At 46.4% G+C, this 14,826-nt stretch overlaps 1 protein-coding gene across 2 annotated transcripts in view; it reads right to left on the bottom strand.

Moving 5' to 3' along the window:
• The window catches only part of LOC146856095 (chloride anion exchanger-like), a 503,531-nt gene that overhangs the window by 51,349 nt on the left and 437,356 nt on the right, over positions 1–14,826 (bottom strand). For both annotated transcript variants that reach the window (XM_085654115.1, XM_085654116.1), the window contains 2 exons: positions 10,614–10,668; positions 4,243–4,388 (listed from right to left, as the gene is read on the bottom strand). In XM_085654115.1, the coding sequence (XP_085510241.1) occupies positions 4,243–4,388; positions 10,614–10,668 (201 nt within the window). The remainder of the gene's footprint in view (positions 1–4,242; positions 4,389–10,613; positions 10,669–14,826) is intronic.

Raw genomic sequence — 14,826 nt, 5'->3', positions numbered from 1 at the left:
CTGTGTTGATGCTCAGAGACTTCCACCCCACCTGTGTGCGTCGTTTCTCTGTCGTTGTTGGACATTCCTCTGCCTAGGAACATTGGGTATGGTGCTGGGTCGAGGGGTTGGCATGGGCAGAATTACACAGAGTGGTCAGGGATGAGGCTGGCCCCTCGGGGGTGGTCGCCTAGTGGACGGGCGGGCTTGGGGTGGTGTGCTCTCCTGACATGGCTACTGGCACAATAGGTGCATAATGCTCCCCATCGTGGTTTGAGAAGATTGTTTTTGTGCTGTTCCTTGTTCACTTTAGGGGAACCTTACCGTGCGGGAGGGAGAAGCCGGGGGTCTGTTATGAAGGCCCTCCTCCAGTTTATAAATACTTTCTCTACCCCCCCGTCTGGTGGGGGTCCTTTCCTACTTCTTTTTCCCTATTCTCCTACATTTCGGGTCTGGTTCCAGGGCGACAGGCACACTGCTGGGGGGGGGGCCGTACTCATCTGCAGAGGTGCAGGGTGGGGGGTTGGGGGAGGGGATTCTGTATTTCTTCTTCTTTTTTCCATGGCCTCCTTTTTCTTCTCTGATTCTTTTTGTCTTTCTTTTTCTGGGATCAGCGTGATACACCTCCTTTTGCTATGCCTCGTTGCCGTTCCATGTGTTCACAACTTCCGGGGTGTTCTTGGGGAGTTCTGGCGGGGGACTGCGGGCGCAGCTGTAGACTATGTTTTTCTCCATCCTGATGTTCTTGTGTTAGCGCCATTGACCGAATAGATTGCTGTAAATCGCTAACGTTCATTACTCTACATATCCGTGATCGTTGTTTTAAAATTGCTTGTCACCTGATCCTTCTGCCTTGTTTCATCATAAAATGAAAACCTCTTTCTCCTGGTGCCCTACTTACGCTGTTTACAGTATTAGCAGTACGATTTTGCTCCCCGAAGTGCTGCCTGTGTTTATACTTGTCGTTATTGCTCTGATTGCTTAGCGGCCGGCCCTGGGGGGTTGTAGGCCCATACTTGTTCTTATTGAACTGTCAATAAAGGTTTTCAAAAAAAAAAAAAAAACAAATGGTCTCCTAGAACCCGCAAAGGTTATTGTCATGATGGATGGCCACACAAGAGAATTTGAAGAACCAGAAGAAATAGAGGCCCTTTTAGACAAGCTAGATGGCACACATATGGAAACACAACCTTCAATGGTAGCTCTGATTCACTCAGTGCAGAGGCTTCAGATCATTGTGAGGATACAGGTCATGCAGAACCACTTTGATGGGAAACTGTTTCATAGTAATTGTCATCTACCAGTAAACACAGTACCTGGGAAACTGGACTGTACAGAGACAAGTCCAGATCACCCTTTCTGGTTTGATAAAGATAAACAGAAAGTAAATGTACTTCCTAAATTCCTGTTTTGTGCGACGGCTCTATTATCTGCTCTCTTAGATCACAAAAGAAAGCATTCATGAAGGTCAGGTTGGAACTGACTCTATATAGACACTCAAATGTATGAGAGGACTCACTGTAAGGATTATGTGATGTATTTATATTGTAATGCCTATAAACTTTATATACTTGTTGGGTTATTCCCCTTTCACATATATTAACTTCAAAATATGCCAGCCTGTTTATTTCGCAAATTGTTGTTCTATATACTGGGTGCCTTGCCTCCTACGGTTGATTCGTCACCTGACTCCATAGCTTAAAGAATTGTTTAGTGGTGCCAATTGGCAATATTTCCCTTTGCAAACACTACACACTTGTATAATCCCACAATCCCTCGCCATTGCCGGCTTATCTCACTAAGTCGGCATACATCACCAAGAACACTTTCATATATATATCCCCGCGAGACTTGAAACAGTAACTTATCATTTTCACCCAGGCTACTTTTACCATTAAACCATTGATTTCCTACAACATTGAATTGTTAGGCGTAGACTACAAACTAAATCAGCAGGGCCATATGATATGGCTGCAGCACCCGCAGCAATGCAAAATAGGGACACCTGACCTATCCCTGCACTACATGGCAGGCACCGCATGGTGCAGGGATATTTATGGTGCCCACCAGTACCCATATCGGAGGGCCTGGGGGGAAGAGGGGCTCGCTACGGGCCCTACAAAGTCCCTTTCCGCCTGCCTTTTAATGGCAGATTAACCGCCATGAAAAGATGGGCGGAAAGGGACATTATAATTCCTACGGCAGTCCCTGGTAGGCAAAGCCACCATGGTAGGGAATACAACCCCCTCCACCACACCGCGGGCTCATGGATCCCGTCGGATGCATGGCAGTCGGTCTTGCCAACCGCCAACTATCTGCCTGGCATTGAAATATGGCAGGCGGATAAGATGGTTCTGATGGCAGTGAGACCGCCACTGATGGGCTGTCGGTGGCGGTCCCACCGTCATCGTAATCGGGCCCATAGTTATCTCTGCAGGGCCATATGATGTTGCATGTCCACTTTACTGCGGATGGCACTGCACTACTATCCTCCACTTGTATGCCCATCACAGTGGCGGAATCTAAAAAATGGCAGACATTTAGGCTTACATCTAATTTGGTGACAATTCTTGAGTTTTTTGGAACACACAGAAGGTTCCAGGCCTATTCCTGGGACACTGTGATAGTCACAGGTTCCCAGGTTTAATTCTGGGATTCTTTTGTGAATTCCAAGATCCTCGCATGTAAAAGCATTTTTACCAGCATATATTTAACAGGTGTGCATTACCGCTTGTGTACATAACTTGCAATTGTTCAATGAAACTTTAAAAGCTTTGTTTTTCAGATGGAAAATATTTTCCCCAGAGGAGACCCCTGCAAACCAACTGATTTTGGGAGTGGTCCATCCCCATATCAAACCTAATATAGTTTTACTTCTGGCCTTGATAGGAGTACATTTGTGACCATATCACTGCTGGTAATGTGCGTTGCAAAATTATGTGAATCCCACAAAATTACATGTTTGTGGGTGTTTATCTACTTAACAAAGTATATCCACCTTACTCTCTCCACGCCAACACCCTGTGAGCAGATTTAATCACAAGTAAAATAACAACATACTAGTGTCATTTTAAGTGTGAGTAAATTGTGTTGTGTGTGTAAATTAACTTTTTGTGAAAACAAAAGGCCTATTTACATTTTTAAACAACCTATATGCACACCTTATTTTAGCTTGGACTTGAAAATGTTCTTATAAATACCTTATATGTGTAAATTGTCCCATTGCACTCTATGGGAGGGTTTTCCCTGGTAAGTTTGTAAACATCTTCAAACTCAAACGTTTGTGGGCATGCTCAAACTCCTTTCTGACCCTTTCCAGCCCTGGAAACAGTTGGAGATTAACTCTGCCATTTTTCAGGAATGGTAACTTTATGGGAACACCCCCAAAGTTGGCGGTGATGCTGGAAAGAGATTTCTCCACAGTGACAATATTTTCTCTGTAGAGACTTTAATTGAAATGTGCCATGGCTTTAAGGAATTGGCATTTCAGCATGCGTTATTGTACAACGTGTACAATTACACAGGTCTCCATATCTGTGAAAAAATGGAATTCACAATTTTTTTCCTGAGTTACGACTGGAAACCTGTACTTGGTGAAGTTTTCAACCAAACTTATGCAAAGTTTTGGAATTCTCCAAATTTGTAAATCTGCATCCATGCGATGATGTAAATCTGAGGGTACAGATTAGGCCTTTTTTCATGGCCTGGATGCTTACATTGTTTTTCTTTTTTCAATGTCACCCCATTGGTATGTTCTGTATCTAAGCAGACTGTCCAGTGGTGGTGTGGAAGCTGAAAAATGTGTTCATGCCAACCCCATGGAGGATTTGAGGATGGGGGGGACTTATGTATGTGGCTACAAGAACATTGTGTGTGCTCCCTCAGCGATGTTGGCCAGGGTGAATGGCTGACCCATCCATCCACGGCTAAAAGCAGCCACAAATCCTCTGCCTACCGGGGTTTTCCCTGTGTCCCATGTGGCCAGTCCAGCCCTGACCGAGCGTAATACATAGATAATACATATGAAAAAATTGCAATCTAAACGTCATCCATTTGGGCTGTTTGCCCTTGTTTTTACATGTTGGGTCTCGGCCAGTGGTGATGAAGAATTTATTACTGTAACAGAGAGCAGACACATGGGTATGTTCCCAGTAATTGGAGTTTGTGTGACTTTACACAAACCACATAATTAGAGTTTATTAGAAGATAGCTAGTTTAGGTCCTGCGCTTCTCAGAAATATACATGATCTGCAATATACTCACCGGACACGAGCCGCATTTAGTTGAACTGAGCATGCTTCTTTTTATCTGCACGTGCAATACTGCGTCGTGGACAGTGAGGAAGAATATGGATGTTGTGATTTCACTATCAAAAAAATCACATCTTTCAAGCTTTTCAATAAGGTGACCTGTATAAAAAGAAAAAGACACAGTAGGCTGAATCTTGAATCCTCTGTACCAAAATGAAATATTCTAATAAATCTGAAAACGATACCTATAAATTAACAGGTGTGAGAAGTTGGCCTGGTATATGCTGTCCACTAATTAAAATGGACACCCGGCACCAGTCCAAACGACACTTATGATGTATGAGGTCAAAGATAACCTTTAGAAAGCTATCCTAGTGGTAGCTGGGGAGAGCAACCTTCAGGCTTAATCTTGAAGGAATGTAAAGCAGCTTCTTTTACCAGAATATCCCCTCCTATATTGACTAAAGGAAAGGAGAACCACACAGTAGTTATATAAAAATATGTATGTATTAATATAACACTCTCTAGTATCCTCCACACGAGGATAGAACACAAAGCACACAATACGAGATCAATAGAACAGTTGTAAGTAGCACAGTACACAGTGGGCTCCAAGGGGAGACCAAGCCATATACTGAAATAGTTGTATAACAATCACAACTTGAGTCAAGACAAAGTCTAGAGCACTTAGAATGGCTGGGACCCGAAGGAACCACCCAAGGTGAGTAGATAGGATCCCCACGGAGGACGGGTGCAGTGTGCTAACACGACCGCGCGCTCAGTACAATTCTATGGGAAAGTAGCGGTTACAGTTTTAAAGTTTAAGGACACTTCTAGGAGGAATTCGAGCAAACCCTTTGGAACTGAAGAGGTTGGAGAGCCACCCCACCCGTCGATACCATAGTACCTGAGTTACCTATCTCAGAGGAGCCGAGTGCATATGTCTGGAATGGTGTCAGAAACCACCGTCGTTCTCAATGCAGGGCTGTGAAGAAGTACTGCTGCCGTGAGGGTGAAAAGAGTCCGGAGGAATCCAAGCCTGGATTCTGGAAGGAAGAAACCTGAAAGCAGAGGGGACAGAGTTTGGTAGACCAATGCCCACCGATGTCGGTTGCTTCAGGTGCGAAGAAGGGACGCTTGACTCTGCAGCCACGAGGACCAGGAGATGTCGAGGATGACCTGGAGCTGGAGGTGAGTTGTCCCACAAAGGATGTTGAGTGCTGAGGGGTCGGTGTCCAGCAGGAGCACCAACAAGCCTTGGCAAAAGCAACCCACGCAGGAAGATCAAGCAGGTTACAGTGTGGACCAGCAAGGTTCAGGAGACTCACCAAGCAATGAGGAGTCAGGGCACATCTTGGGTAACCAGGGTAGCCCAACAGAAATCAAGATGACCCTCAGGGGGACTCACAGGCCAACGTACCAGGAGTCGCAAGGGGACCTTGAGCAAGATTGCAAAGTACCAGCCCACAGAGCACTCGGTGTGAGGAGGCCAGAGTTCTTTGGTGCAGTTACTGCTCTGGGTCAGGACTACAAGGAGTCCAATGCACCATCCTGCAAATTGCCAACAAGCATATGCAACTGCAAATGGACGCTGTGCACAGGGGTTCGGCCTATGCAGTTCCCACGAGGGATACTGGCCTCAGACTTGCTGAGAGGGTCAATCAACCTCAGGGACCTTTGAAAACCCATCTAATGTGTTGCTGAAAACTTCAGAGTCTGCAGGAAGTCAGGAGCAGCAGACCAGTCAGTTGCATTACGGTGCCTGCAGTTGCAGGGGAGTGACTCCTTCACTCCAAGGGAGATTCTTCAGTTGTTCTTAGTGCACCACAGGTCCTGCACGGATCCTGTATGGAGCAAGGGCACAGACAAAGCTTTGGAAGGAGAGGGAGATGAACTCCAGAGTGTCTAGACGGTCGAAGGTCAGTGGTTTCTTCTTGTAGAATCTTGTCCGCGTAAAATTTAAAGTCTTACAGCCAGGTAAGCCCTTTTGTACCCACGGGAGATGGTTGGACAGATTCGGGGGACACTCCTAGAGGAGGGGCAAGACAGAGGGGTGGTTACACCCATGTCTTTTGTCAAGTTTCGCGCCAGAGCAGGAGCCAATGGCTCCCAGAATTGGTTTGAGCTGGACTATACACAGGGACACCAAATGTGCCCCAATTGCAGACTTTCAGGCACTATCAGAGTGCACACACCCAGCCCCAGTACACTAAATCCTGTCTGGGAGGTGAACACACCTCCCTGTGACAGTATTCCTATTGTGCTGCTTTACTCGGCTCGAGCTTGGCTCAGCAGCAGGAGGGCAGAAATGTGTCTCTCGTCGGAAGCATCCATTTTGTGCTGTCGGGTCGAGAAGGCTGGCACCGGATAGACCAGTGACCCCACGCAGCTCGCTTCTGAAGGGTGGAATCATACCTCCCACACCAGTTACTGGTGTGGAGGTATGATTGCAAGGTGTTTGATACCAAACACAACATTTTTCTATGCAGCCGTTTTCGAGGTAGCATTTACCACGAGGTTATAATGCACCTCTAGCTATATATCCAGCTGAGTCACAGACCAGGAGAATGGTGTCCGAAGGTTGCAGAGGGGCTCTGCTCATGTAGGGGCACCCTCTCACTAAAAACCCAGCACCCTACCTTCAGGATTGATAAGGCCTGCTATAGGGGTGACTTATAAGTTTTCAGTGTAGTGACCTATAGATATAGTGAACCTATATCTAGAGTAAGTGGTTCAAGCACCATCTTACACAGGTTGCAGTAACAGACCTGTAGTTCCATTTTGCATGGCCTCGCAGAGGTGGCATAACACATGCTTCAGCCCATGGGAGGCCTCTGGGGTACCTATGCCCTGGGTACATGGGTACCATATACTAGGGACTGATAAGGGTACCCCGGTATCCAATCTGGAGGGTACCAAAGTACATGTATGACAATTTAAGGGAGAAAGCAGATACACTGGGGTCCGGATTAGCAGGATCCCAGTCAGACTACTCGAAAACAGTGAAACATCAAGCAAAAAGTGGGGGTAACCATAAGAAGCAGATCCTACTTCCTACAATAGGTTCCATCAGTTTTTGATGTATGCAGGATTACATGCTACAGAAAATAAAATTTCAATGGAAGAGGTTGAAAATATGTTTTCACATGTTACTGTCTTTGGTTGTCGAACTAACTTTTAATGAGAACAAGGCTGAGAAAAAGCACTTAGATATGGGTACTCGATTCTCAGTCCTGAACTAGAAAGCAGCCCACATTTCTCTGCTCTTCTCCTTTTTATAATACACCTTGTAGCTTTGGGAGTAGGATAATTATTCTGAGATATTAGCCATTGGGACAAATGGTCTTATGGATAATTCCAGTAGACTGGAAACCAATATGTTTACATTTGTGCTCTTGATGTTCTCCTGGAAAAATATTACCAACCTCATTTATACAGCGCATTACTGCAGTAACTGAGGCGCCAAACCTTGTTACCTCTCCCTTGGTGACAAGTGGTACTTGCATATGTACATCAGAAGGGTGTTGGTTGGTGAGGCCCATATGTACATATGAGTGGTGTGTCTGGGTGACTATAGAAGAGATACTTCAGTGTGTGAGGCCAGAGATGTACTCCGACCGTGCTGCGTGAGCAGTATGCACAACTAGGTTCAGGGGATCTGGTCGGTTTTTGAAGAACTGTATGGAGGCAGGATCACGTTAGCAGGACTGAGAGAAAGCTCCATGTGGATGAATTTATGAAATGTCTGAGGGTCAGAGATGTGCTCCGATCATGGTGCACGGGGCTGAACTAAGATGAGGGGAACAGTACTCCTGTGTGAACTCACTGCTTAATCAGAGGCCAGTGGTCCTTGACCAATGACCATTCATGGCGATCTGATGTTGAATACATGGATATTCTGTTTGTCAGCTAACCGGTTTGATTATCCAAGAGTTTGTCGTACTAAGTAACTGGTGTATGTGAACATCCATGTCTTCAGAGCTTTACAAACAGCCAGGAAATGAAGAAGGCTTCTCAAGTGGTCAAGGAGGTAGTTCTACGGTTTGGCCGTTTGAAAGAGAATGCTCACCTGCCAAGCTGTAAATATTATAAGCCGGGATTTTTATTAATTGACTGGTCATGAGCGAGGATGCATCAAGGTGAGAAGGTGAGCAGTTTCTTCTCTAGGAAGTTAGGTCCTGTTCTGTTATGCGCACGGTGGGTGGTGCAAAGGCCTGGAAGGATACTCTCCCAGTTCGTGTAGTCATTGTAGGCTGTGGAGAGCTGACTTGACGTGGTTCCATGGCTGTAGATGTAGGAAAAGACTTGCCGTGATTGCATGTACTTGTTGGACCCGGATGCACGTGTTGAAGAGCACCCAGATAAAGGGCATTAGCTCAGTTTAGATGGGAATGCACAAGGGCTATCGTCACTTGGATTCAATAACTGAAGCCCACAAAAGGGATGTTCTGCCTGAGGACTGTAACAAGATAGGAGATTGTGACAACTGTCTTGACTGCGGTAGGATTAGTTCAGAGTTTCAGGTGGCTCCGAGGCTTTACACTGTTGGTTACAGCTAGGATGGCCACCGGTCTGGGTAACCATGGCTCCACAAGACATGATCTCTCAGTTGCCAGCATTTAGGTTATTTTGTTTTCTGCTCATTCAGTTATGGAAGTCATAATGTATGTTAAGGTGTATGGTAGAGTCAATGTCTAAATAAGGTTCCAGCTTACAGTAGTATCGGTTCATTGTGTGGTAGAAGTTGAACCGGATTTGTAAGATCACAGAATGCCTGATATGCCAGAGAGGAATGGTTGAGATAGGCCAAAAGGTAGAATCCATACTCTGCATGTGGTTTGAGAGGAAGGAAATCCAGTTGAAGGCCTTGCTTTGAATTTCAATTCCAGGGAGGCAATGAAGGAGTGTGGGGGTGATGGGCGAGGATGGTCTAGGAATACAGATATAGGAGGGCCTCCTTCTTTACTGACCCATTTATGAACGTGAAAGTGATGATGGAATATTCAATCACACAGTGGGGGGTGAAAGCCAACCTGAGGCCTCACCATGTGGTTGAGTGAGCTAGGAGCTGCACTTCCATGGGAGTCTACACAATCTGCTCAGGAACTGGGGAAGTGATTGATAGGGCTTCCAAGTAGCATATTTCAGTAAATAGGCCTTCCATCAGCTTTTAAACAGGTATACCCATCCTAAAGTTAAGGAACTAAAAGCCACTGCAGTTTGTTGGTGAAGATTCTCTTGGATCCTTGATGCGAGTCACTAACGTAACCCATGTGGATTACGGCGAAGTAGAGAGACGATCACACGTAAAGGAAAGATCTGCCATGAAACCTTCAGTGATGAAAGGGACTATGGGACAGCTTCAATACTAGGGGTAGACAAAGCTATATTTTGAGTATGCAAAATATGTATCATTTTCTCGACAATTAAACGTTTTATGGAACATTCTTAAGTGGACATCTGTGAAAATGGTATGCAAGGTGTTTTCTGTTACACAATAATCACACAAGATACTTACTCAACATATTTTGCATGAAGTCATGCGATGAACCTTTCTAGCATGGCACATGTAGCTGCAGCACACATGCAACTTCCCAGTTTACATGCAAAAGCACAATCATCAGAGAAACATACATTTCCTGAAATATGCAAAACCATAAAGTATATCCGTAGACCAGGTGAAAGATCCTTCTCATTCTGTTACTGAGTTTAGAAGTTATCAACAATAATTGTCTCTGCACAGTTAACAGTGATAACTGTTAAAAGACTGTAGGACGCTAGAATGTTTGACTGTCATCTTTCCTGGCAGGACTTAATTTTTGATAAATTTATGAGACTTTTGGAAACACGTGAGCCATGTGTCTAAGGATATTTCATTCCATGAAGCCAGTCTTGTGTTTGAAAATTGTGAGCTACTGTGTAGAGGCCCTTAAAAGGTTATGCCACTACTCAGCCTTTTACTGGAGTGCTAGTACATAATATTTGGATTTTCTTCAGGCTTAATCTGTCATACAATCTCAAAAAATAGTTTAAATTGGAACTTCCTATCCTCATTCTTCAATATGCTCTGCTCAATTTATCAACATGTGGCAGACTTTTGTGACAACCTGGCTGCAAAGTACTCAAACTATATCTGTTGTCCAGTTAAGTAACGTCTGCCAGCGCCATCTAATTCTTACAATTTGGGTGTATCTCCTAGAGGGGACCTCTAAAGCCAGTCCATTTGATACATGACCCTGCATGTGAATTTGGGATCCCTGAAGGTCTGTTACGTAACACACAATTGCGGGCAGATATTATAATTCTGAGTCCATGCAGATGCAACTTCACATGAGTAGGGGAACACGAGAATCAAGCTTTGATATCTCTATGCAGAATACTTACTGTCAATACCAACGATGTACATGTCAACTTCAACCCTGATACATTCTTTCAGCGCCTGCGTAGGATATAGAACACACATCAAACACTACTATAGAAAGCATGGCAGGTTATTGAAAGGTGAAATATTCTTTCATGATACAATTCGCTCAGGAACATGCATGCAATTGTGAAATCTAAATTTGAAGCTGAAAATGACGAACCAGTTATTGTCCTAAAGTCCAATAACTGGAGAACAACTTATTTTTCATTTATTTGTCATTTGTTTTCCTATCTCCTCCCTTCCTTGCCCTTTTTTACCTTTCTCTCTCTTGCTTTGCAGCAAAATCTGATGAGGTAGAATGAGTATGGTCCCTAAAAAAAGTTCTGATGGACTCCAACTGCAACCACCCCCACAAATTAAGTACTGATCCTGTTTCAAGAATATAGGCCCATCTTGTTGCTCCTATAATGCCAGTCTTGTCTTTACTCACTACACTCTATGAAGGTGAACCCCTCTAGTAAAATCGCAGAATAGTACCCGCCAATATCTGTTTTTTATTGACTGGTGGAATACAGCATAAGGCGTGAGGATGCTCCAGGTGACTTACCTCTTTCAGCCCATATCTGGCAGTTCTATGAAAGTGCTACTTCTGGGGAGGGCAGGTAAGTGATTAGACTAGGGGGTAGACCATATTAGGTACGTTCAGAACGCCTAAGAAATGTTTAGAGCGTGTATGCCAGCTGTTCTTTACCCTTTTATAGAAAAAATAAATGGTGCATATAATGTCATGCTGCATAAGTACAGCAAAGCTGAAATGAAGTGAACATGGCCTCTCTAAGAAATCCACTTGTGCATCACAGATGGTCTGCACCTTAAATATCCACATTATGTTGGTGTCACTCTCAACTTTACATTTAGGTCAACTTTTGCCTGTTATTGGTGTGTGGGACTGAGCCCACATTTGCCACTGCACTTCCGGTTTTCTAAGCAACAACTGCATTTAAACATGGTACCTTAAGTCCAACATCAGAACGTTAAGAGTAGCACTAATGCATGATGCTTTTGGTGTCCACCATATCCACAGTGCAACTCTTCACACATGAACACTGTGGAAACCTAAGCTTTAATGCACCAAAGGCCTGCTCCTCATCCATTGCTGATTCGCCAACCCATTACTGTTCTCTCACTCTGGCACCTAATGTTGCTATACGTGGTCCAAAGCCCCTCGCCACAGTACCTGTCTCTGATTGTCATCTCTGTCGCTGTCACTCCTCAACCCCCATTGCAGCGACCCAACTCTGTCTTTTGTGCTGTTTACTTCCCTCATGTGTTCCCCACTGACCACCCTACCCAATGTAATATTTCCTGACCCCCTTGCTGCACACTCGTTGCCTTGCTTCCTTGATGCCCTTTATGATTCCCCTGCAGTCCTTGCTGCAGTGCTCCAGTGGAATGCAGCAGGCAGGGCCGATGCAGTATCGCCCACAGTGGTACAACATATGTGATTTCACCCACAATGAAATGCAGTGGGCAAGATGCAGTGTCACACACAATGGAATTAAGCAGAGCAGACGTGGAGTCACCCAAAGTAGAACATAGCAAGGCAGATGCAGTTTCACCCACAATGAAATGTAACAAGTCAGATGCATTTTCACTCACAACAGAATGCAGCAGGGTGCATGCAGTGCCACCCACGATGGCTTGCAGCAGGGCGCATGCAGTGTCTCCCACAATGGCATGCAAAAGGGCGCATGCGGTGTCTCCCACAATGGCATGCACCAGGGCGCATGCATCGCTTCCCATATTGGAATGCAGCAGAGCGCATACAGTGTCTCCCACATTAGCATGCAGCAGGGCGCATGCAGTGTCTCCCACATTGGCATGCAGCAGGGCGCATGCAGCGTCTCCCGCAATGGCATGCAGCATGGCACATGCTGTGTCTCCCACAATGGCATGCAGCAGCGTGCATGCAACATCTGCCACAATGGCATGCAGCAGGGCACATGCAGCAGGGCGCATGCAGCAGGTCGCATGCAACATCTGCCACAATGGCATGCAGCATGACACATGGCCTTGTCTCCCACAATGGCATGCAGCAGGGCACATGCAGCGTCTGCTGCAATGGCATGCAGCATGGCACATGCCATGTCACCCACAATGGCATGCAGCAGGGGGCAGTCAGTGCCACTCACAATGGCATGCAACACGGCACATGTGGTGCCACACACAATGGCATGCAACAGGGCACAAGCAGTGTCTCCCACAATGGCATGCAGCAGGGTGCATGCAGTGCCACCCACAATGGCATGCAACAGGGCGCATGCAGTGTCTCCCTCAATGGCATGCATCAGGGCGCATGCAGTGTCTCCCACAATGGCATGCATCAGGGTGCATGCAGTGTCTCCCACAATGGCATGCAGCGGGGTACACGCAGTGTCTCCCACAAAGGCATGCAGCAGGGTGCATGCAGCACTTCCCACATTGGAATGCAGCAGGGCGCATGCAGTGTCTCCCACATTAGCATGCAGAAGGGAGCATGCAGTGTCTCCCACATTGGCATGCAGCAGGGCACAGGAAGTGTCCTGACTTATCCGATGCTCCAGACCGAAGAGGACTAATCCCACGCGCCTCCACCTCTCTATTCAACAGACCATAACCATACCGAATTACACGGATCCTTTGGTGATGAAGTGCTTCATCTAATCCGACGCTCCACCGCTGTTTTCGGCATACCCCCGATAGTACCTTACAGCTTAATTCCATCTTCCCAGGCTCCCAGGCACGCCGGCCCTCCCCGGACCCCAATTCTACTTATTCACACTCTTGTTGTCCTGATGCTGATCTCTAACAAATGAGATCGAAACACCATCGACTTCTTTCTACAACCAAAACTCCTTCATTGCATTAAATTAATTGGAGTTTTGTTTATTGTTGTCAATGTGATGTATTTTTAAATGTCACCAACTCCTCACTTCACGCACCTTCACTATTTTGTGTGAGCACCAGAACTACCCCTTGTAAAAAAGTGATACTCCATTGATGCCATTAATAAATGTGAGATCATTTCAACCTTGTGTCCCGTCTCATACTGCGCAGCAAGTCCCTCATGGACTTATTTATTTACTATTTTTGTTTCTTTTGACTAATGCGTATTTAAGTAGTCCTAGCCTAGGCTACCCGAGGACCCAAGTGGCCTTTATAGTAACATTGTGCTTCTCTACAATGTGTCTCCCACAATGGCATGCAGCAGGGCGCATGCAGTGCCACCCACAATGGCATGCAGCAGGGTGCATGCAGTGTCTCCTACAATGGCATGCAGTGGGGCACATGCAGCAGGGCGCATGCAGTGTCTACCACAATGGCATGCAGCAGGGCGCATGCAGTGTCACCCACAATGGCTTGCAGCACAGCACATGCATTGTCTCCCACATTGGCATGCAGCAGAGCACATGCCAAGTCTCCAACAATGGCATACAGCAGGGTGCATGCCGAGTCTTTCTCAATGGCATGGAGCAGGGCACATGCAGTGCCACCCACAATGGCTTGCAGCACGGCACATGCCGTGTCTCCCACAATGGCATGCAGCAGGGTGCATGCCGTGCCTCCTACAATGGCATGTAGCAGGGTGCATGTAGTGTCACCTACGATGGCCTGCAGTAGGGCACATGCAATGTCTCCAGCAATGGCTTGCAGCAGGGCGCATGCAGTGTCTCCCACAATGGCATGCAGCGGGGCACATGCTGTGTCACCCACAATGGCTTGCAGCATGGCACATGGAGTGTCTCCCACAATGGCATGCAGCAGGGTGCATGCCATGTCTCCCAAAATGGCATGCAGGAGGGTGCATGCAATGTCACCCACGATGGCTTACAGTAGGGTGCATGTAGTGTCTCATGCAAGTACATGCAGCAGGGCGCATGCAGTGTCTCCCACAATGGCATGCAGTGGGGAACATGCAGTGTTTCCCACAATGGCATGCAGCAGGCACATGCAGTGTTTCCCACAATGGCATGCAGCAGGGCGCATGCAGTGTCTCCCACAATGGCATGTAGTGGGGAACATGCAGTGTTTCCCACAATGGCATGCAGCAGGCGCATGCAGTGTTTCCCACAATGGCATGCAGCAGGGCGCATGCAGGGTCTCCCACAATGGCATGCAGCGGGGCACATGCAGTGTCTCCCTCAAAGGCATGCAGCGGGGCACATGCAGTGTCTCCCACAATGGCCTGAAGTG

Source organism: Triturus cristatus, chromosome 4_1 (genome assembly GCF_964204655.1).
Source record: "Triturus cristatus chromosome 4_1, aTriCri1.1, whole genome shotgun sequence".
NCBI lineage: Eukaryota > Metazoa > Chordata > Amphibia > Caudata > Salamandridae > Triturus > Triturus cristatus.
This window is presented reverse-complemented; position numbering and strand designations above follow the sequence as displayed.